Genomic DNA, 24,094 nt, shown 5'->3' with positions numbered 1-24,094 from the left:
GATAGCTTTGAGATTCTAGGAGAAGCTGCTGTGGGGCCTGTGTGACATGATTACCACTGAAATAAGTGGGCCTGCCACCACGTGTCATGTCTAAACAACCCCTTAGAAAAAAAAATTGAAAAGGCTCACTACATTCTTTTAAGTTCCTGTGCTCCAATTAAACATCAACTTGGTTATTTCATATTAGCGTTTTCTCTCACTTTAAACACACCATAGAAGCCAGGTCTGCAGCTCAAGCTCAGGGTGAGGGACTGCTTAACCCAAGGACGGGGAAGAAAAGGCAATGAGAAACTTCATAAGTGAGTATCATATATATTCACAAACCAAGATCATGATGATTTCTCTCTTATGGCTCCAGAGTGGTGGCAGAAACAAAATCAATTACAAATAGACTTAGGATTCCTGAAATGTAAATTGCTTTTAATATTTTTAAAAGAGCACAGAAATTTCTTTGATTTATAAAAAAATAAATACATAACATGACAAATTCATTTTTGATCCTGGGGCTCTAATGACGTGAAAATCTTTAATGGAAGGGATGTGTCAATGAAAATGTAACACACACATGATCTGTTACACACAGAGAAGCATATTCCAGTTGTAAAAGCAAATCCCTTTAAGGATCAGAACGAACAGTCTTCTACCGCAGAAGGTCTAGAGCTGGGTGATGAGGCTGAGCCCAGCCTCCAGTAGCCTTGACCACCCAGCTTACAGTGTAAGGCGCCAGGGCAGGAAGGCACAACCTTCAACTCACAATGCCATGCCACAGTACACCTGGGCTGCCAAACAAATGCAGAAAGAATGGCTCCTTCAAAGGCTCCCCAGGCTGTGCTGTGACTCTGAAGCACAGGAGGGACTGAGCTGTTCTTTCTTTGTGGCTCTCTCCTACATTTGAGAGCGAGAGACTGAGAAGGTATACTCATTAAATTTGTTCACTATAACACTGATTAGAAACCACAATCCTGCCCATGAACACTGGGCTAAGGGAACCTCACAGTAGACTTTACTAGAGATGAGTGAATGGGCATGCACTTCTGAAGTGGTTAAGGAGGGAAATGCTTTCTCCTGCTGACATGTTCTCGAGTGTTGACACTGGCTTAAAATACTTGACAATTTGCATAAATTGGGGATTTGGGAATCAAGTTTTTACCCCAGAAACACATAACAAAACAAACAAAAATACAGTTTCATTAGTACATAGCTGAATTTTGATTAAAACCTGAAATATTTTTGTGTAATCGCCAACAGGCTGGAATGTATCTGGTAGTTTAATCAGCTGCTGTTTCTTTGGCTGCCTTCCAATTAGATCTAGAAACTCCTTTGACATTCTCAACCTTATTTTCCAAACCACTTTCTTCCTGTAATTCTAAAGTTGGCTAGTTCTCCTTCCTCAGAAAAATTATCCACAACCACCTTCCTAATTAATTAGTGAGAGTGTACCTCTGAATAGAATAGTCCTTCAGCTGAAATGGCGTCTCCAAGGCCCACAGTTCGAATAGGATCTTTACACACCAAGACTGGTGTGAAGTGGAAGGATATCCCCTCCCTGTGCCATTCCACCACTGGCTCATTTGGGTTTAGTACGATCCTGGAACCTGTCTCCGAGTGGGAAGTCACGAACTCGTGGGGAGCCTTCAGAGACACACGGCTGGCATCTATGGTTTCTGTTGCACAGGCCTGTGTCCCAGCCACGCGAGCGCCAGCAGCCACGGCTGCAAGTTGGTTGGCCCAGTGTCCATCCACAGTTGCCAGGATGTGGTAGACCAGAGTGTGGAAATGGATCCTGGTGAGGTCTGAGAGTCTGCTTTCACTCCTCCCATGTTCTTTCAAGATCCAAAAGAGGATGTCACTGACCATGCCCACATCAGGAACACCATTCCAGGAAGAGAGAGAAGAATGAGGACCAGATGCCGACTGGCTGAGAAATAACAGTTCCTGTTCATTTAGCCCAAGAGAAGTCACCACAGGAAAGACCTGCTAACAGAAACAAATAGGTCTTTTTGATGGACATAATCTAGCACGTAAGGTATCTTAGAACATTGCCAATGACTAAGTGACAAGGAAGAAGGCAGGAAGGTCTCTTTTTTTCTTTCCACAGACTCTCTACCCTAAGACTGGTGGGGAAGTGACAGATCCTAGGTCACAGATATATTTAACTATCTCCACCTTAAACACACTTCTGATAAACTGGAAAAGTTACAGTAATGGTTTTAGACCCAGTCTTTTTGTTTTGTTTATAACTTTTTATTTTGAAATAATGTGAAATTTATGGATAGCTGCAAAAATACAAAATCTATACAGAGAACTCCAGTATAATCCCTACCCAGATTTACCAACTTTGAATATTTACCCCTTTCTTTTCCTTTCTTTCTGCCTATCTACCTTCTAAACATCTGAGAATAGGCTGCATAGATTCTGCTCCTTGAACACCTAATATTTCAGTGTATATTTCCCAAGAACAGTGATATTCACCTATGGTGGTGGTTTGGAGATATGTACTCCAGAAAAACATGTTCTTTATCTTAATCCCTTTGTGTGAATGTGAATTCACTGTAAATAGAACCTTTTGATGAGGTTACTTCAGTTAAGGTGTGCTGTGGCTCAATCAGGATGGGTCTTAACCCTGTTACTGAAGGCTTTATAGGGAAGTTCTTAATACAGAGAGAAAGCAAGAGCGAGTAGTAAGAAGCTGGAAGTCAATGGAATCTGGAAGAGAAGTGAGAAGCCAGAACATGCCGACAAATGCACTGTTATGTGATGGAAAAGCCAAGGACAAGGATCACTGGCAGTCAGCCACTGTGGGAGAGAACATTGCCTTGATGACACCTTGATTTTTAAAAAAGTATTTTTATTGAGAAATCTTCATGCTCCATACGTCCATCCAAAGTATATAATCAATGGCTTACCATATCATCACATAGGTGTATTTATCACCATGATCATATTTAGAATACTTGCATCACTCCAGAAAAAGAAATAAAAAAAAAGAAACCCCATACATCCTATACCCCTTACCCCTCCCTCTCATTTAATCTACCCATTTTTTCCCTTATCTCTGCCCTATTATTTATTTAATATGTATGTACGTATGTCATTTTTTTTTTACTCATCTGCCCATACCCTAGAAAAAGCCACAAAGATTTCACAATCACAGGGTCACACTGTAAAACCTATTGTTTTTTACATATTATACATTGTCTTCAAGAATTAAGACGTCTTGGTTTTGGACTTCTGCTAGCCTCAAAACCATGAGCCAATAAATCCCCATCATTTAAACCAATCCATTGCATGGTTATTTGTTTTGGCAGCCAAGAAACTAAAAGACCCATATAACCATCTTAAGTACAGTTATCAAATTCAAGAAATCTAACGTTGATACAAAGCATAAATTCTATATTTAAAGATTTTTGATTGTACCAATACTGTTCTTTTGGGAATTTTTTTCTTCATTATTAGATCCAGTCAAGGATCATGTACTGCATTTAAATGTCACTGTGCCCTTACCCCTTTTTTGAAAATTGTGAAACATATACAACATAAAATGCCCTGTATCAACCTCTCCCAAGCATACAATTCAGTGGAGTTAATTACATTCACAATGCTGTGCTACCCTCAGACCATCCTTTTCCAGAATGTTCCCATCACCCGGAACAGAAATCCTATACCCATTACGCGTTAATTAATCATTCTCCCTTATTCTGACCTCTGGTAACCGATATTCTACTTTGTAACTCTAGCCATTTTATAAAAGCAGAATTATAGTATCTGTCCTTTTGTCTAACTTCACTCAACATGATGGCTTCAAGGTTCATTCATGCTGTAGAACATATTAGAACTTCATTCCATTTTATGGAGAATATTCCATTGCCATGCATTTGGCTAGTACAAACAGCCAAAATAATGGAGAATGAACAGTGGTGTATAAATAACTGTCTAAATTCCTGCTTTCAATTATTTAGGTATATACCTAGAAATGAGATTGCTGGGTCATATGGTAATTCTATACTTAACTTTCTGAGGAACTGCTAAATTGTTTTCCACAAAGGATGTACTGTTTTACATTCCCATCAACAATGTATGAGGGTTCCTATTTCTCAACATCTTCTTCAGTACTTATTTTTTTTTTAATTTTTTTTATTAATCAAAAAAAAGAAAAGAAATTAACACAACATTTAGAAATCATTCCATTCTACACATGCACTCAGTAATTCTTAGTATCATCACATAGATGTATGATCATCATTTCTTAGTACATTTGCATCGATTTAGGAAAAGAACTAGCAAAACAGCAGAAAAAGATACAGAATGTTAATATAGAGAAGAGAATTAAAATAATAATACTAATATATATATATATATATATATATATATAGGAAAAAGAAAAAAACAAAAACAAAAGATACAAACAAACAAACAAACAAAAAACTATATTTCAGGTGCAGCTTCATTCAGTGTTCCAACATAGTTACATTACACTTAGGTATTATTGTGCTGTCCATTTTTGAGTTTTTGTATCTAGTCCTGTTGCACAGTCTGTATCCCTTCAGCTCCAATTACCCATTATCTTACCCTGTTTCTAACTCCTGCTGGTCTCTGTTACCAATGATATATTCCAAGCTGATTCTCGAATGTCGGTTCACATCAGTGGGACCATACAGTATTTGTCCTTTAGTTTTTGGCTAGACTCACTCAGCATAATGTTCTCTAGGTCCATTCATGTTATTACATGCTTCATAAGTTTAGTCTGTCTTAAAGCTGCATAATATTCCATCGTAAGTATACGCCACAGTTTGTTTAGCCACTCGTCTGTTGATGGACATTTTGGCTGTTTCCATCTCTTTGCAATTGTAGATAATGGTGCTATAAACACTGGTGTGCAAATGTCCGTCTGCGTCTTTGCCCTTAAGTCCTTTGAGTAGATACCTAGCAGTGGTATTGCTGGGTCGTAATCCGTTCTGCCATTCTATGTCTTTTGATTGGGAAATTCAGTCCATTAACTTTTAGTGTTATTACTGTTTGGATAATATTTTCCTCTACCATTTTGCCTTTTGTATTATATATATCATAACTGATTTTCCTTCTTTCTACACTTTACTCCATACGTCTATCTTCTGTCTTTTCATATCTGACTCTAGTGCTCCCTTTAGTATTTCTTGCAGAGCTGGTCTCTTGGTCACAAATTCTCTCAGTGACTTTTTGTCTATAAATGTTTTAATTTCGCCTTCATTTTTGAAGGACAATTTTGCTGGATATAGAAGTCTTGGTTGGCAGTTTTTCTCTTTTAGTAATTTAAATATATCATCCCACTGTCTTCTAGCTTCCATGGTTTCTGCTGAAAAATCTACACATAGTCTTATTGGGTTTCCCTTGTATGTGACAGATTGTTTTTCTCTTGCTGCTTTCAAGATCCTCTCTTTCTCTTTGACCTCTGACGTTCTAACTAGTAAGTGTCTTGGAGAACGCCTATTTGGGTCTATTCTCTTTGGGGTGCGCTGCACTTCCTGGATCTGTAAATTTAGGTCTTTCATAAGAGTTGGGAAATTTTCAGTGATAATTTCTTCCATTAGTTTTTCTCCTCCTTTTCCCTTCTCTTCTCCTTCTGGGACACCCACAACACGTATATTTGTGCACTTCATATTGTCATTCAGTTCCCTGATCCCCTGCTCAAGTTTTTCCATTCTTTTCCCTATAGTTTCTGTTTCTTTTTGGAATTCAGATGTTCCATCCTCCAGTTCACTAATTGTAGCTTCTGTCTCTTTAGATCTACCATTGTAGGTATCCATTGTTTTTTCCATTTTTTCTTCTTTGTCCTTCACTCCCATAAGTTCTGTGATTTGTTTTTTCAGATTTTCTATTTCTTCTTTTTGTTCAGCCCATGTCTTCTTCATGTCCTCCCTCAATTTATTGATTTGGTTTTTGAAGAGTTTTTCCATTTCTGTTCGTATATTCAGCATTAGTTGTCTCAGCTCCTGTATCTCATTTGAACTATTGGTTTGTTCCTTTGACTGGGCCATATCTTCAATTTTCCGAGCGTCATCCATTATTTTCTGCTGGTGTCTGGGCATTTGATCAGATTTTCCTGGGTGTGGGACCCGCTGGTTGAAAGGTTTTTCTGTGAAATCTCTGGGCTCTGTTTTTCTTTTCCTGCCCAGTAGGTGGTGCTCGTGGCGCTCGTCTGTCTGCAGGGCCCACCAGTAAAAGATGCTGTGGCTCCTTTAACTTGCCAATCCGAATCTCGCATTCGGCTCGGGAAACCGCGTGGAGGGGGGGTCGCTGGCTGCTGCGGCTTGGGGGAGTTCCGGTCCAAATTGCCCAGCTGGCCTGAGACGCCAAGCGTGGCGGGAGGGCCCCGCTATCCAATGTTCCCAGTCAGACCGGGGAGCCACGTGTGTGGAGGGGACCCCAGTCGCCAGCCGCCCTGGCCGGGAAAACGCGCGCCCCTCGGGTATCTCACCGCAGCGGATTCTCCCTGCCCATTCAGCCGTTTCAGGATGGGGTACGCTGTCTTTTTGGTTTCTGTCGTGGCTCCGGGAGCTGTTTCGTATTGTTTCTGTTTCTTTAGTTGCTTTTCTGGAGGAGGAACTAAGACCCGCGCGTCTTACTAAGCCGCCATCTTCTCCGGAAGTCCAGTACTTATTTTTTATTATTATTTTTTAATAATAGCCATTCTAGTTGGAGTGAGATGGTATCTCATGGCTTTGTCTTGCATTTCTGAATTACAAGTGAATGTCTTGAGGGTAGAGGTGTACACATCATGTATTAGTAGCTAATGATGGTGAGCATCTTTTCATGTGATTATTGACCACTTGGATATCTTTTTTTTTGAGAAATGTCTGTTTAAATTCTTTGTTCATTTTTAAATTGGGTCTTCTTTTTGTTGTTGCATGGTAGGAGTTCTTTATATATTCTGGATACTAAACCCTTACCAGATATATGGTTTCCAAATATTTTCTCCCATTTGGTTGGTTTTCTTCTCACTTTGATAATACACTTTTATGTGCAAGAGATTTTTTTTTTTACATGGGCAGGCATTGGGAATCGAACCTGGGTCTCCGGAATGGCAGGCAAAAATTCTGTCACTGAGCCACCATTGCCCACCCGATGTGCAAAAGATTTTAATGTTGATGAAGTCCAATTTATCTAATTTTTCTTGTTGTTGCTCATGCTTTTGATTTAAGCCTAAGAATCATTTACCTAATGGGAGGTCCTGAAGATATATCCCTATGTGTCCTTTTAAAAGTTTTATAGTTTTAGCTCTTGAATTTAGGTTGTTGATCCATTTTGAGTTAATTTGTGTATATGGTGTGAGGTAGGGTTTTTCCTTCATTCTTTTACATTTGGATATCCGGTTTTCTTAATACCATTTCTTGAAGAGACTATTCTTTCCCCACTGAATGGACTTGGCAGCCTTGTCAAAAATCGATTGGCCCAGTATGTCCCTCCCTTGGGCACAACCATGTTAACCTCCCTAAGATGTACCTTCTCTTTTTAATAAACTTCTCATTTAATAAACTTTACTACTTATGCCTACTGGCCCTCTAGTCTCTAAATTCTTTTAGTTTAGACACAATTAAACCTAGATCGAGGCTCAGGTGGCATCTCTGCCAGCATGGCACCAGTTACAAATTCTAGCTAACCCACCAGTAGTGGTTTCAAGAGATCCCAGGATAGCAGGACCTTCCATGTAGGACACCGGACCTCGAGACCTGCATTTCTGTTTGCAGTAAACAATAAATCAGAAATTTGTCTTCAACAAAAACAGACTTTTAAAAGAAACAAGAGTATATCTAAACAGGAACCTGCCCATCTGTTTGGAACAGCTCAATCTGAATAATTAATAAAGGTAGCATCCTGGGCATCAAAATTCCTGATTTAACTTCACACTAGCACACAGGATGGCTGTCCACATTCAAGTTTGACTGCGACATCATTATATGACAAAATAAATGAACAGGGGGACAAAGCAGCTCTAAATGAACCAGAGCATATCTGCCTTCCCCCAAATGCTATTGTTTTCTTATTTCTCAACATTGCAAGCTGTAAACCTGTAACCTCCTCCTGTTCCCACACTCAGGGATTCATGCAGAAGAGGTGGCAGAAAGATTGTAAGAGTAGTGGGATGGGGTGATTATAACATAATAATGTTTTTGCATTTTCCAATATCCCCCAGCCCTTCCAACATTGTCAGCAATTATATATTCGTATGTACTCTCTCAACTCTAAAAATATCAAAAATTTATCCCTTAACTCCCTTTAAGATTAAAGGGATTGGATTCTCTTGGGGAGGCAGAGTTGAAGCAGGATAAAATAGGATAAGTCTAAGTCTCTGGTTTCCTATTCAGCTCTGAAAGAGTTAACAGACAACTTCAAGTCCCTTGTTTCTTATCTAGCTCCAAAGGAACTAAAACAGTGCTGTAAAACTTTCTGGGAAAAAATTTCCCTAAAGCCCCCAAACCTCCCCAAACCAGAACAGCTTGTAAAATTCTAGGCCCAAAGCAAACTCTTAGTTAATAATAAGAAGCACAGGGTCACAAAGATTGTTAACCATTTGCTCAAAGACAAATTTCAGGTATATGACAATAAACCATGAATTCTGCTAGCTATCTCCTAGAACAAAGAAGATAGCTAGTATTCAAAGTTACTTTGGAAACCTGTCACTGGTAAAACTTTATAAAACAAGAGCACCACTCCACTCAGTGATATCCCTCCCTTGGGCATACCCGGTTAACCTCTCTAATATGTACTTCTCTTTTTAATAAACTGTACTATTTATGCCTAAAAAAATAAATAATTGATTGGCCCTAGATCTATGAGTTTATTTCTGCATTTTGAATTCTACCCCATTGGACTATATATCTGTTCTTGTGCCAGTTATCACACTATTCTGATTACCATAGCTTTGTAGTAGGTCTTGAAATCAGGAAGTATGAGTCTTCCAATTTTGTTCTTTTTCAAGTTGTTTGTGACTATTCAGGGTCCTCGTCCTTCCAAACGAATTTCATGTTAGTTTTTCCTTTTCAGTGAAGAAGGCTGTTGGAATTCTGATTCTGTATATCTATGACTCTGTGTATCACTTTGGTTAGATTTATTTTGTAATATGACATTTTAAAACAACTAAGACAGTGAATGTCTTGAGGGCAGGGGTGCACATGTCTTGTATTTTTTCCTATGGTACCTGCCCTTTGCCTTTGCACCCAAGCAGATACTCTTAACTTTGAGGGTCTAAGACTCTCACTGAATGTCAGAAGGCATTCTACTAGTAAAACGGAGATGACGCTAGCAACATATGGTCAGGGTCACAATTTTCCATATATAAAACACTAAGAAGCATGGAGAACAGTTTCATAAGGGAGCTAAGTTTTTAAGCTGGTGTGGGTTAGGAAGATTGTCTGCAATTCATAACAACACTGTGTGAAAAAAGGATACCGCAATAGAAGCCCATTGAGCTGGTTTTCTATCTTATGGGGAACTACTCTGCCCACCTCATTATACTTCTTACTTTGTACTTTCTTCCTTAGAATCTGAGAGCCACACATACGGTGAACGATTCTGCAGGAGAGATGAGCCTCTGTAAATATATTTTTAAATCAACAGCCAATATCTTTGCTAATGTAATAATTTCTTCCATTTATTGCATGATCTGTGCTAGACACTAAGCTAAAGGCTCAGTTTCATTCAATTCTTACTGAAATCCACTGAGGGAAAGAGAGATTGCCTCCATTTCACAGACAAGGGACTGATGGTCAGAAAGAAGTAGCGAGTTACACAGAAAAGGAAGTAAAAATGGCTCTTTTTTTAAAAAAAGGAAAATGTGTTCAACCTCAATACAAACAATACAAATAAAATCTTTACTTAAATGCCATCTTTTATCTGTCGGACTGGTAAAAAATGCCAAGTTCTTATTCATATTATGATGGCAAGACTTTGAGGAAATAAATGCTTTAAAATATAGCTAGTGGGAAGTAAACTGGTACAATTCTCATGGAAGAAAATTTGGCAATATCAGATTTACAAATATTTTTAACATTCTATTCCAGAATTTCTGCTTCTGAGAATTCATCATATATAAATTTGCCCACAGGCAAAATAAATTTAAGTACAAAGTTATTAATTGCAGCATTATATATAATAACAAGAGTCAGCAAACAACCAAAATGGTTATCAATGAGGTTCGGGTCAAATAAATTAAGGAACACTCACACAAATACATTTTAACTACATAGTTGTAAAAAAATCTGAGGAAGCTCTCCAGGTACTAACTGATAAAGAAAAGATCTCCAAACGCATTCAATGAAAAAAGCAAAGTGCTGAACAGGGTATTCAAGTAAGCAATGCTCTATTTGTGGATAAAAAGTAATGAAAAAAAAATAAGGATAGATTCATATTTGCTTATAGACATAAACAACTGTGGTGGGATACAGATGAAATCGGCAAGGAGATTTCTAAACAGGACAGGTAGGGGGAGAGGAAGAACTGGATAGAAAGAGACTTCATTGTGTATCTTTTTATATTTTTCAGTTTTTGAACTATAAGAATATATTACCAATTTAAAAAGTTAAATAACAATATAATGAAAGCTTAAGTAACTTTCCTAAGTACTCAGAGCTAGCAAATGGTAAAGGGACATTGCAGCCCAGATCTCCAAAGTTGTGTTCTTAGCTGTCACAACTCAGATTTATCATAATCAGTGTGGCTGTCCAAATACAGTAGTTAAACACACAGATGCTTAGTGGAGAGGTAGCAAAGCTCCCCTAAAGTTTCCTTTCTTTTAGATTTCTGAAGTTCAACTAAAAGAAGCTGAGCTGGGCTTTCAGTTTTTTCCTTTGAATTGTACTGCAAAACCCATCAACTTCTAACGTCCCTAGCCCAGAAAAGATAATATCACCTTTAACATAGCATGAGATCCTGTTCCTGGCTTCTTATTTGGATTCCCATGAACCTAGGTTTCAGTGACATGACACCCACATCTCAAGAAGTGGTTCCCAAGCACAAACATCTGGCCCCAGTGGACAAAGGAGCTTCCGTGCAAGGCCCAATGGGTCAGGGTGGAAGGAGGCCCCATGTGCTGCCCATGTGGTTACCTGATGCACAATGCTGCTCATGAGCTCCCTATTGGTCATACTGGCCAGCTCTAGGTGAACTGGAATACCAGTGGGGATGTCAGAAATGGAGGTTACAACCTGCAAAGAGAAGAGGACAGCATTGCCATTAGACACAGAAGGAAGTCAGGCAAGAGGAATGCAATCAGGTCCTGAAAAGAAATACCTCCTATTACTGCCTTCTTTGCATTCTCACAAGAGCTCCAGGCAATGGTCACCACCATCCTCTGTGGACAAAGAATACTTTACACAAAAGGGAAGACTAGGCTCAGCAAGGAGGCATCCGGGCTAAAGAATAAGAAGAGGACAAAAAACTTCCACTGTATGTTCATGTTGCCAGCCTATTCCTAGGGACCTAAATTGAGTAGTCGAGGCTCCAACTCCCCTACAAATATGCAGAAACCTCAGCCTAGCCAGATGTGAAGTGAAATACTTCAGATAACACAAAGGAGATAAACCTTGAAACACTGTGGTTTGCAGCCACATTCAGTTTAACGCAGGATGCAGAGCTCAGGCAAGAAGATGCCCTGACCCATTCTACTCCAGCTGCTGCCCACGTCTAAAAGGTGTCTCACTGGAGTAGGTGGAGGCAGGCTTTTTAGTCATCTGCCAAGATCGGTCCTTGAAATGCCAGGGCTTAAGGCAAAGCAGCACAAGCAACAGAGGCCAAGAGAAGCAGAAACCCAAAGACAGACAACAACTAAGATCTGAAATTCCTTAACAAATGTGGGTTCTCAGAGCCATTACCTCCATGAGTCTCTTCCTCTGGAGCTCCTTGCTTTGTCCCTCCATCATGTGCAATCCAGAGAGGACTACGAGGTCTGGCTGAAACTCCTCCAGGCTAGACACAAACACCTCCAGCATATTCATGGCTCCGTTGGAGAGGTCGTGAGAGAAGATGAATCGGTTGGCATGGGGAGCTTTTAACTGGCCCCATTCCTCCCCTAGAAAAGCCCAGTCAACACAATGGGAAGAAAAGGAAGAAACTTTAAATATAGCTGTGTGGAGACTTGCACATGCTTTACTGGAGACTGAGCTCTGAGCAGGCCAACTTCTGACTGAGTGGATCCTGGCTACAACTATCTAAGATAAGCATGGCATTGCATTCAGGACAACAGTGGCCAATAAGGAAATAAACCAAAACTACACCAGAAAACAGAAACACAGAATGGGTGCCATAACCTTTTCAAAAGCTGGGAACCAGCTCCTCCCAACTCCCAGGAAAGCTCAACTGTCCTTTCTAGCCATTGAATGCTGGATACCTGTGTCTTTCCACAGTTAACCAGGCAGTATGACTTAAGATATCAGCGCGTCATGCATATCCTGCAAGTCTCTGCATATAGACTTTTGTTGCCTTTTTCAGAGTACTTGCCATGTTCTCCAGTATTGCTCTGGGCATCTTTTATTTAGTTGGAATCTAAGCAGGCTGAAATTGTAAGAATTAAGTTGAGTGTACCTCCTCTTCCCTGTTGCCAGCTGATCCAGAAAGTAAGATTATCTGGCTGCTCTAGCCTCATCCACATGAGTAATGATAATACAAGACTAACTGCTACCTTCTCCCTAAAATTGTTGCTGGCTTCTTCAGTCTAAGGTACATTTTCACCACTGTCAGCATCTCAGAGATTTTCTTTTGTATGGCTTGATGATGAATCATTTTGCTCTGAAATATCTCTTCTTCCTCGAACTAGTATTTAAACCTTCTATCATTACTTAAGTTTTTACACTTTTGTCACAGCTCCTGAACAGATGGACAACTCTTTAAAGGAAACAATATATATCTTTGATTCTCATAACTCTTGTCACGGTCCCCTGAATAGAGTGCCCACTCAGAATCTGCTAATCTGATCCAAGGAGAGGGAAGCCAAACCCATCCTTGGTTGGGTCATCTGGTAGGGGAAGGAATTTGGAATCTGTGCATCTGTTCCAGTAGCTCTGACATTGGTCATGCATCAGAGTCATCTGAAAAACCTAATTTTTAATGTTCAGATGGTGAGGCCCCACCCTTAGGGAACTACTGAATGAGACCTTATAGCAGCCAGAGAGAACAGGCTACGGCCATGAATCCTAAAGCAGGAAAGGTGGTATCACAGGCAGAATGGTCCACTCTGAGCTTACTCCTGAGGCCCGGATGATCAGAGGCTTTACCATGCAGAGCTCACATTGTTTTCCCAATAGACCTGGCAGGAAATCTGGGCTGCCTACCACCTGCTAATGCTTAGGGAAGTCCATAGAGCCCTCTGCCCTGAGCAATAGAGGAACTCTCCATCATCACAGGGAGGCACAGAGGAGAGAGCTAAGTGAACCAGGTGTGAGGATTTATGATCAGGGTTTTCTAGAGCTTCCTTGTAAAAGATTCATCCCATTTACAAAATTAAATTCTATACACTGGGTACTAATTTTTCATTGGCTTCTCTGATATATACTGGACTTTTCTTCAGAAAGCCTTCTTCCAAGGTGGACAAACCAGAGCAGTGGTTTTCCTTTTACTGCTCAGTCAACAGCCTGGTTTCTCCTTTCTACAATGGGCTTCTCCAAACAGAGGTCCTGCCTTTCCTTGTAGAGTCTGTGTGTGAGTTTGAGTGTGAGTGTGTAGACCTTTCTCTAGCTGGGAGAATCCACCTTTCCTTGGGATTGAGACCAGCTTCACTGAATTTACTCCTCTGAAAAACATTTTATATGTGGTCACTGGGATTAAAATCTATGAACTCAGGAAAAAAAAAGATGTTATTTATGAAACTACAATATGGTAGATATATTTGTTAAAATACTACATTTCTTTCTTAATTCTTGGTTCATGTCTTATTGCCTGTCTAAAACAAATATCTGATGGTGTTTCAGAGAGTTGATACAGCACTTCACTTGGCTGAATGACTCTGTCTCTTCTTCCTTAACATCTTTTATTGTGAAATATAACATATATACAAAAAAGTGATAAATTTCAAAGTACAATTTAACAAGTAGCTACAGAGTAAATTTCAAAGTATGGTATAGGTTACAGTCCCACAATTTCAGGTATTTCCTTCTAGCTATTCTAATACGCTAGAAAAGAAATATCAATGTAATATTCAATATTCACAATCATTTGCTAGATCCTATCTTCTCTGTTTCAACTCCTCCTTCTCATTTGATCCTTCTCCCAATCTTTAGGGATATTTGGGCAATGACCATTCTAACTTTCTTAATGTTGAAAAGGGTGTTGACATTAGGGAAAAAGGGGATGCAACTAAGCTGATTTCTCGGAAAGACTGGTGCCTCTGGGTTTCAGGGCTTATCCGGCATAGAAACAATCTGGAGGTTTTAAGTTTCTGAAAAATAAACTCAATAAATGAAACTCTGGTACAGCCTCAGACAGGGCCCTGGGTATTCTTTAGCGTTTTCAGAAATACTGTTGGTTGGGGCTTGGCATATCGTGGCAATCAGCCATATCTAGTTGAAGCTTGCAAAAGAGTAACCTCCAGAAAAGCCTCTCAACTCTATCTGAAATCTCTTTGCCACTGATACCTTATCTTGTTACATTTCTTTTTCACCTTCTGGTCAGGGAGGCATTATTGATCCCACAACACCAAAGCTAGGCTCATCCCTGGGAGTCATGTCCCACATTGCCAGGGAGACTTATACCCCTGGATGCCATGCCCCACGTAGCGGGAGTGGTAATTATTTTACTTAAAGAGTTGGGCTTAGAGAAAGGCCACATCTGAGCAACAAAAGAGGTTCTCTGAGGGTGACTTTTAGGTGTGTTTATAAATAAGTAGGCTTAGCTTCACCATTATACAAATAAGTTTCATAAGAGCAAGCCTCAAGATCGAGGGCTTGACCTATTAACTTGGGAATCCCTAGTGTTTGACAGAGTATCAAGAATTTCCCAGGTAGGGAAGTTTAAAAGTCCAATATTTTTTCTCCAGCCCCTCAAGGGATTTGCCAATACTTTCAATTATCTGCCCAACATACAATGTATCAGGGCATATTAAGCTATACAGAATTACAAGATCTCATTCCCTATTCTAGACTCCATGTGTTTAGGTTGTTTAAATGAACTAGCCAGACAGGTTAAATTAGATTTCTGTGCTACAGAAAATATAAGTTTTGGACAAAATAAACTTCTCTTCCTTTAGTCTCACACAGAAGGTAAAATTCTAAAATATAGGAAATATCATCCTTTACCCTGTATTCTGATTTAGCTTAGCCCCAACCAGATCAGCTTCATTCTTATCGCTAACTGAAATCTGATATCTTTTCCGGCTTCTTTAACAGTTGCTGTATAGAGTAATGATGACTTTCAGATCTGCAGAACTCTATATCTGAGTTTTAGGTGTCACACCGGTACCCAAAGTTTCAAGAAATATCATGTTATATACATACAGCTTAGCATTTCAAAATTCAGAAATAACACTTAAAGCTCAAGAATAAATGTGACTGTTTTAAGAGTTTACAATTAGATCCCAATTTTCTTATAAGTATTTCCTAAAAGAGACCGTACAATGTTTGTCTTTTTGCTTCTGGCTTATTTTACTCAATATAATGTCCTTTGCTCCTTTTGTCGTTGCATGCCTCATGACATTGTTCCTTTCTGTACAACTTGGCTTCATCTTTAAAGACCCAATACAGGGATGGCGTCTCCCATGAAGCTCTCCCTAGCTCTGACACCCCTAAGCAAACCAGATTACTTCTTTCCCAGGGCCAACACTGTACCCTATTATAGAATTTGGCACATGATTCTCCAGGACCACACCTTCTATCATTATGTTCCTACTGCTTCACATCACAGCTGGCACATACCATGTGAATGAATTAGCATAAGATCCCTTAAATAAAGGAACAGACTGATGACCTAAATGCCCAGGACAACAAAAAATATGGTTCTGAATTTCAAACCCAACAGTTTCTAAATTAAGAAGAATCTACACACCAGGAAAAATACATGATATTAATTTATATTAATTAATATTCTCCACAGAGCAAAACCTGGAACCAACCTTTAAATGGTGAAGCTACTAAAAAAACACTGCCTAATGTAACCTAAGAAAAAAGATCTACACAACATTCAAAATAAGCTAATTTCAACAAGGAAAAAATGACAGAAGCAAAAATAACTAGGTTTAAGTAAGGCAAGGACAACAAGGAATGTAGAGAGCACTCACTGGCTGTTTCCTAGGAGTGGCCCTAAAGGCAAAAGGACTAAAAGGCAGGGTGAGCCTAATTCAGACAGGTGAGTCTCTAAACAGCAAGTAATGCTTCACTCTTTTCACAAAGCTTTTTATTAATTTCTACAAGCAATTCATTCTCCTATCATCCTGCTCTTCCACCAGTAAGTCAGCAGAACCTCTCTGTAATCATTTACTGGATTCGCAGCCCAAAGCCTGAAAACAAGCTTTCCTGGGAGGTCTGATGGAAAGCAAGAGAAAAAAGGTTGACTAATCCCCTCTGGGAATTTATCTGTCTAGATCAGAGAGAAGCTGAGTGGATTTCTGTTAAAAGTACTGACTCAAGTGTTACTGAGAGCAGGCTAGGTTCTCTCCAAGGGTCTATGAAAATGTAACTTCATGTAAAGTTTAATGGGAGTCCACTGCTTTATACTAAGTAAACAAAGCATAGGGAAGAATAATTGAAGAGTGAAGTTTATAAACTCAAGGAAGGAGACACTCTTCTTTCAAGAAGAACTGTGACCTCTCCTTAACCACATATGAGACACAGTTGTCAAATACAGTAAAGCCTTATTGAACAAACTAGTCTCTCCACTCTGTTGTCACCACAGAAAATGGCAGAAATCAGGAAAGGTTGCCAGCTCATGCCATGGGCACCGCTTGAAGTGAGACAAATCTAGAACTGGTAGCAGCAGCACCTCAAAGGTACATCTTTAGTTAGATTCATCCAGGCAATAGCCATGTTTATACTTTTTATTTAAGGGCTCAAAAATGCTTAAACATACTAATCTTTTACTCTTTACCACAATCTTCAGGCAGAAAGAACTATCATTCTGGCTTCCTATCTAGGGAAACTAAAACTGAGAGGAATTCAAACGGGTCTATCGTTAAATGTGAACTATCACATTCTGTCCCTAATTTTCAGAACTCACCCTTCCTAAATTCCTAAGTGAAACCAGTAAGCACGCAAAAGAGAACCATAAATAAGAAGCAATTCCTTTTTGTATTTAGAAAAAGGTTTAATTTTAAAGAAATAATGTATTTCATAATCTTACATTAAATATAATTACCCTAGTAGGTGAGGTTCTCTTAATTGTATGATTTGGAGGCAGTTCAGTAAAATTTATTAAGTACTACTTTAAGGTACCAATTAGTCTGTTCAGATGGTTAAATCTTTAACTTGAATTAATAATGTGTTAAATCAGAAACTCATGAGTCAGGATCTGAACAGAGAGAAAGACATAGCAGCAAATTTACAGAATCAATTATACAGAATCAAAATATTTCCAAGCATTAAAGATTTTCTCAGAAATCAGGTCTCTAGTCTGTGTAGCAGATAAGATCTACTGGAACTGGGGTGGGCTGGGGTGGATTTGGATTCATAAATATTGGAACAATTTATAATGGGAAATATGTAACATAAGTGATGTTAATACAAAACATTTATATCACCCACCCAAGGAAAAACAAAATGCTTCAAAAGAAGTTTGCAAGGAAAGCTGGCCAGAAAGGGTAGAATCCTGCACAGAGTGGAACAGATACTAACCACCCTTCTCTTTTCTTAGTAATAAATAAAAACTTTATATATTTTTAAATTTATTTTATTTATAAATGCATTTTCCATTTTTATTCAAAATAACTGCTTTCTGACAGACTGGTTTATCCAGGGATCAGATCAATTTTGTTTGTAGACCTATGAACTTTCTTTAATATTGTAATACTTATCAGTCTCCTTTGAGACAATGCTCAGCAGAGCCAATGGGCCAGAAAGGTTTTGGTATAGCAAGGACAGGATCCTGCTAATTTACAAAGACAATTTCTAACACAGTCACACTCAATCTATGTCAATGAACAGCCAGCTCCTTGCCCAGTCTTACAGCCATTACTTACTCATTTCCCTTACCTGCCTGATATTCCAAAATGAGGTGGAACTCATCCACTTCCTGCAGTGATTCTGGTGGAACAAATACGTTGTCATCAAGCAGTTCATGCAGCTTTGGACCAACTGGACCACAAAGAAGAACCTAGAGGAAGCAAAATGAAGTCTATCAGGAGACATGTTCATTTTCCCCTGGAATCTAAACAGTAACTGGTAAGGTACATTCAGGTCAATTCTATTCATTTCCACAAAATAATGGAATCCAAATCTAATTTTAACTGTACTTGGCTCGGAGGTATACAGTAGAAGAGCTATTACCAGGGCTTAGGTCTCTGGAGGGTACAGCCATAATATACTTAAAAATGAGGTTGACAAAAGATCGAGAGCCGTAGATGTTAGGTACCCATGCAGCAGCTGTATCCCAGACAACCTACCCTCAACTTTCACTTTTTCTTTAACCATTCACACACTGCAGAGCCAAGCAGATGCAGGATGTTGTTCTGCCCAAAATTGCCAGATGAAAATAATTCTGTTTCAATTTTATACACTTTAGAGAAAGTGCTTCAGGGACACAATTCCCTCAATAACCACTTAACTTAATTTATGGGATCAGGCTCCTTCCTCTATACTTAACTGCCACATGAACACACAGCCTTCCAAATACAGGAATTAAAGATCATCTCATTCCAGAAAGTCTGTGGGGAGATGTTTTGCAACTTTTCTAAAACCTTTTACTTCAACTCCAACCTCTGCCTTCTTCTGGTTATTCCCTTCCATCTGCTGCTGTCCCTCAACTCCTATAAGATGCTGTTTCTGCCACGCCAGCTCTGGACCCCACTCAAGGCCAGGGTAACAGACTCAAATCACTAATAATGAGGGCGTGAACCAGTATTTAAAGGAAAGTCCCCAGAGAAGATCAACACTATTTTAGATTTAATGTTCCCCATCCAGAAGACTCAAAAGGCATTTTTACTTCCTAGTTAACTGCTTTTTTGTACACTGCTTTGTACAGAGGCATTTTCACGTATTTTACTAAGGAATCCCAGCTTCTGGGTAAAAATATACCCCTGTCCCCTTAATACATGCTCATTACTTTCCAATTCTGAAAAGTCTTGCCCCTACCACTTTATTTTCTTTCTCTAATTCTTGGCTAGAATCTCAGTTTCCAAAATTAACAACGAACAGATTTACCCTCCTGCCTGAAACAACACCAAAAACAGACAAGATCTATGAAATAAAGGCTTTTAAAATGTTTGGACAATGGGTAACAAAGGACAGTGAGCTGTAAGAAACAGGAAAAAGCAAGGGAAGCCCTACAAATGCCTCAGTGTATTGCCTTAAAAGAATTTTCATAAATACAAAAGCTGAAAGAATTCATCACCATCAGACATGTACTACATGAAATGTTAAAGGAAGTCCTTCTCCACAGCCATCCCACAAATACAAAGCTTTATAAAGACTACTGAAGGAAATCAACTTCCAAAGTAACCATATCAAGATATTTACATGCCTTGAAGGCGACAGAAGATCACTAAGCACATCAAGGTTCAGACAGATATAGCCCAGCCTAACGACCAAATTAAAACACTAGAGGAGACAAAGATGTTGGAACAACTAATCAAAGATGTTCATACAACTCAACTTAATAAAATAAGTGGGATAGCAAATGACATAAAGGAGATCAAGAAGATAGCAGAAGAGCACAAAGAGGAATTTGAAAGAATAAACAGAAAAATAGTGGAAATCACAGAGATTAGAGACTCTGTTGACCAAATAAAAAACATACTAGAGGCACACAACACTGGATTTGAAGAGACAGAAGAAAGAATAAGTGATACAGAGGACAGGATAACTGACTTTGAAGACTCAAAATAGCAAATGGCAAAAAAGATGGAAAAAATTGAATTGGATCTCAGGGAAATGACAGACAAAACAAAGTGCACAAATATAAGAATCACTGGTGTCCTAGAAGGAGAAGAGAGGAGTAAAGGGCTAGGAAAAGTAGTTGAGGATATAATGGGAGAAAACTTCCCAACCCTCATAAAGGACATAAATATACAAGTCAAAGAAGCCCAATGAACTCCAAACAGAATAAATCCAAACAGACCTTCCCCAAGGCACATACTATCAGTCTGTCAAATGTTAAAGAGAAGCAGAAAATCCTGAAAGTGGCAAGAGAAAAACAACCTACTACATACAAGGGAAACAAAATAAGACTGAGTTCAGACTACTCAACTAGCACCCTGGAGGCAAGAAGACAGTGTGGTATGATATATTCAAGATCCTGAAAGAGAAAGACTTCTACCCAAGAATTCTGTACCCAGCCAAACTGTCCTTCAAAACTGAGGAAGAGATTTAAGTTTTCATAGACAAACAGTCCTGAAAGAATTTGTCAACAAGAGAATGGCCTTACAAGAAATATTAGAAGGAATTCTGCTGACTGAAAAAAAACAAAAAACAAAAACAGGACAGGGAGGTCTGGAGGAGGACTCAGGAACGAAGAGTACCACAAAGGGTAATTTAAAGAGAAAGAGGGAAAAGAATATATAGATCTGACAAATAAAATTTAAAAAGATGGTGGATTCAAGGAATGCCTTTTCAGTAATAACTTTGAATGTTAATGGACTAAACTTTTATCAGTTAAAAGATACAGGTTGGCAGAATGGGATTAAGAAGCATAATCCAACTATATGCTGCTTCAAAGAGACTCATCTTAGACACAGGATACAAATAAATTGAAAGTGGAAGGATGGAAAAAGATTTCCCACACAAGTTGTAACCAAAAGAAAGCAGGAGTAGCTATACTAATATCAGACAAAATAGACTTTAAATGTAAAGACATCATAAGAGACAAAGAAGGACACTATATACTAACTAAAGGGTCAATTCACCAAGAAGACATAACAATCATAAATGTTTATGCTCCCAATCAAGGAGCTCCAAAGTACATGAGACAGACACTGACAAAACTAAAGGGAGCAATAGATGTTTCAACAATAATTGTAGGAGACTTCAATACACCACTCTCCTCTATAGATAGAACAACCAGACAGAAGATCAACAAGGATATAGAGAAATAAAATAACTTGATAAATATATTAGACCTAACAGACATATATAGGTCATTGTACCCTAAAACACAAGGATATACATTCTTTTCTAGGGCTAATGGAACATTCTCCAGGATAGATCATATGCTGGGGCACAAAATAGGTCTTTTCAAATTTAAAAACATTGAAATTATTCAAAGCACTTTCTCTGATGACAATGGGATGAAGTTGGATCTCAATAACAACCAAAGAACAAGAACATTCACAAATATATGGAGATTAAATAACACACTCTAAACAACCAGTGGGTCACAGAAGAAATTGCTAGAGAAACCAGTAGCTATCTGGAGATGAATGAAGATGAGCGTACAACTTATCAGAACTTATGGGATGCAGCAAAGGCTGTGCTGAAAGGGAAATTCATTGCCCTAAAGGCCTATATTAAAAAAAAAAGAAAGAGCAAAAATCAAGGACTTAACAGCAAACCTGGAGGAACTTGAGAAAGAACAGCAAACTAACGAAGAGAAATAACAAAGATTAAAGAAGATAAATGAATGGGAGAACAAAAGAACAACAGAAAAAATCAATAAAACCAAAATTTGATTCTTTGAGAAAATCAATAAAACTCATGGGCCACTAGCAAGACTGACAAAGAAAAAAAGAGGATGTAAATAAATGAAATCAGAAATGAGAAGGGATGTGTTACCACAGACCCTGTAGAAACAAAAGAAATCATAACAGTATACTATGAACAAATACATGCCAACAAACAAGACAACTTAGATGAAATGGGCAAATTCTTGGAGACACACAAACAAGCTACACTGATTCAGGAAGAAATAGAAGATCTCAACAAACCAATGACAAGTAAAGAGATAAAGAGATCCAATCAGTCATCAAAAATCTTCCTACAAAGAAAAGCTCACGGCCAGATGGCTTCACAGGGGAATTTTTTCAAACATTCCAAAAAGAACTAACAGCAATCCTGCCCAAACTTGCCCAAAAACAATGAAGAAAAAGGAACTCTACCTAACTCATTTTATGAAGCTAATAGCATTTTAATACAAAAAGTGGGTAAAGATGGTATAAGAAAGGAAAACTACAGGCCAATCTCCCTAATGAACACAAATAGCAAAAATTCTCAAGAAACACGAAGATACGGCCCAGTCAAGGTACAAACTAAAACTTCAGATGAGCAACAGGGGTTGAAACAACTAATTAATGATGGCCAAATAAATCTCCTAAGTCAATTCAAGGAGATGAAAGAATATGTGGCAAAAGAGATAAAGGATATAAAGACAACACTGGGTGACCATAAAGAAGAATTCAAAAGCATGCAAAAAAAGTAATAGTACCTTTGGGGATGAAAGGCACAACAGAAGAGATAAACAATACAATGGAGATATACAACAGCAGAGTTGAAGAGGCAAAAGAAATGATCAACAAACTGTAAGAAAGGACATCCAAAATCTTACACATTACAGAACGGATAGGGAAAAGAACAGAAAAATTTGAGCAGGGTTTCAGGGAACTGAATGACAGCATCAAGTGCACAAATATATGCATGGCGGTTATCTCAAAAGGAGAAGGGAAAAGGGGCAGAAAAAATATTTGAGGAAGCAATGGTTGAAAATTTCCCAACTCTTATGAAAGACATCAATATACAGTCCAAGAAGTGAACGTACTCCAAAGAGATTAAGTCCAAAAAGACCCATTCCAAGACATGTACTAATCAGACTGCCAAATGTCGGAGACAAAGAAAGAATTCTGAAAGCAGCAAGAGGAAAGCTCTATAAGACTCAGTGCTGATTTCTCATCACAAACTATGAAGGTAAGAAGGCAGTGGTATCATACATTTAAGATAATGAAAGAAAAACTGCCAGCCAAAAATTCTTTATCCAGGAAAACAGTCCTTTAAAAATAAGGGACAGTTTAAAATATTCAGATAAACAGAAACTGAGTTTGTTAACAAGAGATCTCCCCTAAAAGAAATACTAAAGGGGTGCTACAGGTTGACAGGAAAAGACAAGAGAGAAAGCTTTGGAGGAAAATGCAAAAATGAAGAATATCAGTAAGGGTAACTAAAAGGATAAACAGAGAAATAAATAAGATACGGCATATAAAAGCCAAAGAATAAATGGCTGGAGAAAGTACTGCCTTTATAGTAATAACACTGAATGTTGTTTTGGTTTTCCAAAGCTGCTGGAATGCAATATGCCAGAAATAGGTTGGTATTTATAATGGGGATATATTACTTTACAAATTTACAGTTCTAAGGTGATGAAAATGTCCCAACTTTTAGAATCAACAGGACATACCTTTCTCTAAAGAAAGGCTGCTGCCATCTGCTGGGGCTCCTCTGTCAGATATAGCGAAGGGCATGGCACTTGTGTACAGTCCTTCATTCCTGGGTTTGCTGCTTTCAGCTCCCAGTTCCAGTGGCCTCCTCTTTGACTTTCTGTGGGTCTTCTCTTAGCATCTCTGGGGCATTTTTTTTCTAGACTCTTTCTGCTTTTTCTGTCCTTTATTCTCTCATAAAGGACTTCAGTAAAAGGATGAAGGCCACCTTGAAACAACCTAACCATAAGGTCCACACACAGTAGGTCTACACCCACAGGAATGGATTTAAAAACCATGGGCTTTTCTGGGGTCTAAACAGCTCCAAACTAGCACAATCCACCCCCTGGACCCTAAAAAGACACTTTTTTTTCTACATGCAAAATATATTAATTCCATCACAATATCACAAAAGCCTTAAATCATGTCAGTAAGAATATTATGTATAAAACCTCACCAAAATCAGTTACATGTGGGGTCTATGCTAAGACAAAATTCTCCTCTGGCTGTGAACCTACGAAACTTAGAACAAGTTATCTGCTTCCCATATACAAAGGAAGGTCACTCATAGAGTGAACATTCCCATTT

At 38.6% G+C, this 24,094-nt stretch overlaps 1 protein-coding gene across 2 annotated transcripts in view; it reads right to left on the bottom strand.

The window, feature by feature from the left end:
- Positions 1–399: 399 nt before the first annotated feature.
- Positions 400–24,094, bottom strand: part of ADPGK (ADP dependent glucokinase) — a 59,071-nt gene continuing 35,376 nt past the window's right edge. The window contains exons 4-7 of one of the 2 annotated variants that reach the window (XM_077123856.1): positions 18,144–18,264; positions 11,847–12,043; positions 11,082–11,180; positions 400–1,977 (exon numbers count right to left, since the gene is read on the bottom strand). In XM_077123856.1, the coding sequence (XP_076979971.1) occupies positions 1,426–1,977; positions 11,082–11,180; positions 11,847–12,043; positions 18,144–18,264 (969 nt within the window). In that variant the 3' untranslated portion in view covers positions 400–1,425. The remainder of the gene's footprint in view (positions 1,978–11,081; positions 11,181–11,846; positions 12,044–18,143; positions 18,265–24,094) is intronic. The other variant, XM_077123857.1, reaches the window with a different exon arrangement.

The sequence above is a fragment of the Tamandua tetradactyla genome, chromosome 12 (genome assembly GCF_023851605.1).
Source record: "Tamandua tetradactyla isolate mTamTet1 chromosome 12, mTamTet1.pri, whole genome shotgun sequence".
Classification (NCBI taxonomy): domain Eukaryota; kingdom Metazoa; phylum Chordata; class Mammalia; order Pilosa; family Myrmecophagidae; genus Tamandua; species Tamandua tetradactyla.
Note: the sequence above shows the minus strand (reverse complement) of the source record. Positions and strands in the feature narration are given on the sequence as shown.